The sequence below is a fragment of the Penaeus vannamei genome, chromosome 22 (assembly GCF_042767895.1).
Source record: "Penaeus vannamei isolate JL-2024 chromosome 22, ASM4276789v1, whole genome shotgun sequence".
NCBI lineage: Eukaryota > Metazoa > Arthropoda > Malacostraca > Decapoda > Penaeidae > Penaeus > Penaeus vannamei.
In genome coordinates, this window is record NC_091570.1 from 19984035 (window position 1) to 19988857 (window position 4823).

At 45.3% G+C, this 4823-nt stretch overlaps 1 protein-coding gene across 1 annotated transcript in view; it reads right to left on the reverse strand.

Annotated features, from left to right (window-relative positions):
• Window positions 1-475: 475 nt before the first annotated feature.
• The window catches only part of LOC138865733 (proteoglycan 4-like), a 24606-nt gene continuing 20258 nt past the window's right edge, over window positions 476-4823 (reverse strand). Inside the window, exon 2 of the mRNA XM_070137040.1 lies at window positions 476-1436. Coding sequence (XP_069993141.1) covers window positions 476-1436 — 961 coding nt within the window. The remainder of the gene's footprint in view (window positions 1437-4823) is intronic.

Sequence of the window (4823 nt, forward strand, 5' to 3'; positions counted from 1 at the left end):
CAGGGAGGGAGGGAAGGAGGAAGAGGGATGGTGAGGCAGGGGGAGAGAGGGGAGCGAAGGGAAGAGGACGAGGGAGGAGAGAAGGGAGGGGAAAGGGAAGAGGAGGAGGGAGAAGGGAGGGGAAAGGGAAGAGGAGGAGGGAGAAGGGAGGGGAAAGGGAAGAGGAGGAGGGAGAAGGGAGGGGGAAGGGAAGAGGAGGAGGGAGAAGGGAGGGGGAAGGGAAGAGGAGGAGGGAGGGCGTTAGAAGATGACAGCCGGCAATATTAAAGAGCCTAAGTTGGATCTGATCGTGAAATTGAGTAATTACCAGTTGATTAAAGTCAACGGGGGAAGGTAATTGAAAGCACGTCCTCCCCCTTCCCCTCCCCCTACTCCCCAACCCCTCCGCTACCACTGCCCCTTCCTCCCCTCCTTCCCTCCTTCCCTCCTCCCTTTCTCCCTTTCTCCCTTTCTCCCTTCTCTCTCCCCCCTGCTGTCAAGATGTGACTTGGCTGCGGTCCCTGTGTGGTGACTTTGGCTGTCCTTGCAGTCGTTGCGTTGTCGGTTCTCCTGGTGGATTGGTTCTTGGTTCTTCGTGCATGGTTCTTGGTTCTTCTTTCGTGGTTCTTGGTTCTTCTTTCGTGGTTCTTGGTTCTTCTTTCGTGGTTCTTGGTTCTTCTTTCGTGGTTCTTGGTTCTTCTTTCGTGGTTCTTGGTTCTTTTTGTGTGGTTCTTGGTTCTTCTTTCGTGGTTCTTAGTTCTTCTTTCGTGGTTCTTGGTTCTTCTTTCGTGATTCTTGGTTCTTCTTTCGTGGTTCTTGGTTCTTCTTTCGTGGTTCTTGGTTCTTCTTTCGTGGTTCTTGGTTCTTCTTTCGTGGTTCTTGGTTCTTCTTTCGTGGTTCTTGGTTCTTCTTTCGTGGTTCTTGGTTCTTCTTTCGCGCTTCTTGTTTGTTCTTTCGTGGTTCTTGGTTCTTCTTTCGTGGTTCCTCTTTCGTGGTTCTTGGTTCTTCTTTCGTGGTTCTTGGTTCTTCTTTCGTGGTTCTTGGTTCTTCTTTCGTGGTTCTTGGTTCTTCTTTCGTGGTTCTTGGTTCTTCTTTCGTGGTTCTTGGTTCTTCTTTCGTGGTTCTTGGTTCTTCTTTCGTGGTTCTTGGTTCTTTCGTGGTTCTTGGTTCTTCTTTCGTGGTTCTTGGTTCTTCTTTCGTGGTTCTTGGTTCTTCTTTCGTGGTTCTTGGTTCTTCTTTCGTGGTTCTTGGTTCTTTTTGTGTGGTTCTTGGTTCTTTTTGTGTGGTTCTTATTTCTTTTTGTGTGGTTCTTGGTTGTTCTTATGTGGTTCTTGGTTCTTCGTTCATAGTTTTTTTCATGTTTCTTAGTTCGTCTTTCGTGGTTCTTGGTTATTCCTTCATGGTTCTTAGATCTTTTCTTGGTTCTTCTTTTATGGTTTTTGGTTCTTTCATGGTTCCTGGATTTTGTTTCTCCATTTATTGTTCTTGTTTTTTTCATTTATGGTTTTTGGTTCTTTGTCCATAGCTCTCCTTTCTTGGTTCGTAGGTTTTCTTTTTTTATTTCTTTGTTTTTCGCTCTTCGTTCTGCTTTATTTTCTATGATTGAGTAGTTGTTGCTTTCAAATGATTTTTGTTGATTTTTTTTTCTATTTATCTCTCTCCCTCTCTGTTTATCACCCCATCTCTCTCTTTCCCTATCTATCTATCTATGCGTCTATCTCTATCTCTATATCCATATGCTTTTGCCTGAATGAATCTAGCTTAATCCATGCACCATATAATGATGGCCTAGACCTCCGTTGATGTGCGTTGAATTTCGACTAATAAATGGTTGCATGACGACTGCTTGTCGAAGTCATAACTATGCGCATTATGATAAGGGGTAATGATTCGTTTTTTTATGAATGAACTCTTGGCTGCGGTGACTGGCTGAGTAACAACTCATTGTTTTTCTGAATGAAATTTTGGCTGTGATGGCTGATTGGATATGGAGTGGGTCCGTTGGTTGGATATTGCATTGGAGGGATGTTGTATTGCGTTGGGTGGCCGGATTTTGTTTTGATTATGGTTATAGTCTTTGGTGTGGTTGCGTTGAATTTTCATTACTAAGCATTGTTTATATATATATATATATATATATATATATATATATATATATATATATATATATATATATAGAGAGAGAGAGAGAGAGAGAGAGAGAGAGAGAGAGAGAGAGAGAGAGATCAATAGAGATATAGGTATGTATGTAGATTTTAGTGTTGTTGTTATTCGTTGCTTTATGCTTCATTTCTAACATTATCATCGCCGTTCGTTTCCCTCTATTTTCGCTCTTACGAATGAATTAAAGAGAAAAAGGACAGTCCGATATTTTCATTAATTTGCGGTATGAGTCACCCAATCACAGAGCTGCCAATAGCTCCCGGCGCCTTGTCAATACGGCTTTTCATTTTGCAAGACCGCTTTTTCAAAATGGAACATAGGCAGTCAGGGTGGGAGCGGACACAGGCACGCCCACACTGTCTCTCTCACTATCACTCACCTTCACTTACCCTCACTCTCACCCACACTGTGACTGTCTCTCGCTATCACTCACCTTCATTCTCACCTACACTGTCTCTTACTATCACTCACCTTCACGCACTCTCACTCGCACTTCTACTCATATTTATTCCTACATGTGTTTTTACTCGCATTCAGGATTATATTCACATTTGAACTCACCCTTAAGTATCACATTTGATATATGCTTACATTCAGTCTCATCATCACACGTACACTCAGACCCACACTGGCGTTATTACACTCACTGATTTACTCATACTCACTGTATTATTCATACGTCGGTCATAGACCCCACGCGGATAGAAATACATTCATAACGCTTTATTAATCTCATGCCGTGTACCGCCTGATGCCATACTTTATACATGTGATACCTCATGCTGCCAAATATATTTTTACGTCACAGTTATTGTGTTTTGTTCTTGTGTCCTTTGTTGCACCTCTTCCAGTTCGTCCTCATCTTCCATCTCCTTCTCCTTCTTCTCGTCCTCTTCCTTCTTTTCCTCTTCCTCCTTTTCCCTTTCCTCTTCATCCTCTTACCCCTCCTCCTGCTACTACTCCTCTTCCCCCACCTCTTCCTTCTCCTCCTCCTCCTCCTTCTCCTCCCCCCCTCCCCTTCCCCTACATTCTCTCCTCATTCATTCTGCCCCTCCTCTTCCCCTACATTCTCTCCTCATTCATTCTGCCCCTCCTCTTCCCCTACATTCTCTCCTCATTCATTCTGCCCCTCCTCTTCCCCTACATTCTCTCCTCATTCATTCTGCCCCTCCTCTTCCCCTACAATCTCTCCTCATTCATTCTGCCCCTCCTCTTCCCCTACATTCTCTCCTTATTCATTCTGCCCCTCCTCTTCCCCGTCCCCTCCCTTCTGTTTCCCCAGCTCTCCGTCACGAGGTAAAACTCATCACTCACTCACCATTGACTCATCACTCGTCGGTCAGGGTCGCGGTAAATAGGAAGTGGGGGTAAGGAGGGAATAGGAGGGAGGGAGGGAGGGAGGGAGGGAGGGAGGGGAAGGCACAAGGTGATGGGAGGCCTGTTGTGAGTGAGGGGAGTCGATAGGGCCTCAGAGGAGCAACTCCCCTCTGTTGTCCTTAGGTGATTAATTTCTCCTTCTCTCTCGCTGTTTCTCTACTTCTCTTTAACTGTTTTTCCTTCTCTTTGGATGTTCGTCCTTTCCTTTTCTTTTACTTCTTTTCTTCTTCTTTTCCCTTGCTTTCCTCAATTTTTTCTTTCACTGTCTATATCCCTGTCTTTCTTTCTCCTTCATCTTTTTATTCTTTACCTTTTCTCTCCTCCTTCCAATCACAACATCATATCTTATCTTACTATCCTTCTCCCTTTATCTGACTCTCCTCCTTCCTTTAATCTCCTCTTCCTCTCTCCTCACCTCCCTCTCTTTCTCCCCCAACCTTCCTCTCTTTCTCTCCTTATCCTCCTCTCTTCCTTTCCCACCTCTTCCCCGTCTCTACTCCTCTTCCCCTCTTCCTCTTCTACTCGTTTCCCCCATCTCTCTTCCCCTTTTTCCCCCCGTGATGTTTATCTTACATTTCCTTTTATCTGAGAAGGGGAATGTGGAAGGGGAAGGGAGAAGATGTAACTGATCGAGATAAAAGGTAAGATTAAAACAGAGAGAGGGAGGGAGAGGGAAAGGGAGAGATACGGATAGAATATCAGTACAAAAAGCGAAAAGAAAGAACAAATAAATAAGAAAATGAGACAAACACTGAACTGACATCCGAAATAAAAGGAATTAATCCCACTTCATCGCCATCCCCTCCAAAAAGAAGAGTGAAAGAGAGAGAGAAGAAAAAACGTGTTCACTTACCCCATCTCCCCACCCCCCAAAAAAACTTGCCCCGTTAAAAAGAGGATAATAATAAATAGAAAGAGAAAGAAAAGGGAGACAAGGAAGGATAATGTAAAATCAGAAACGGGCAGGGGATTGGATTGTTTGCCTGACGTAATGCGCGTTGCGGGAGAAGTTTTCGCTCGTCAAGTTTGAGTTATCTGGGGAGGGGTTGGAGGGGGTAGGGAGGGGAGGGAGGAGGAGGAGATGGAGGGGAGGGGAAGGGGGATGGGAAGGAGGGAGGATGGGATAGAAAGGAGGGATGGAGGGGAGGGGAGGGAGGATGGGATGGAGGGGAAGGGAGGGAGGATGGGATGGGGGGGAAGGGAGGGAGGGTGGGATGGAGTAGAAGGAGGGAGGGAGGATGGGATGGAGTAGAAGGAGGGAGGAAGGATGGGATAGAGGAGAGGGAGGGAGGGAGGGGGGAAGG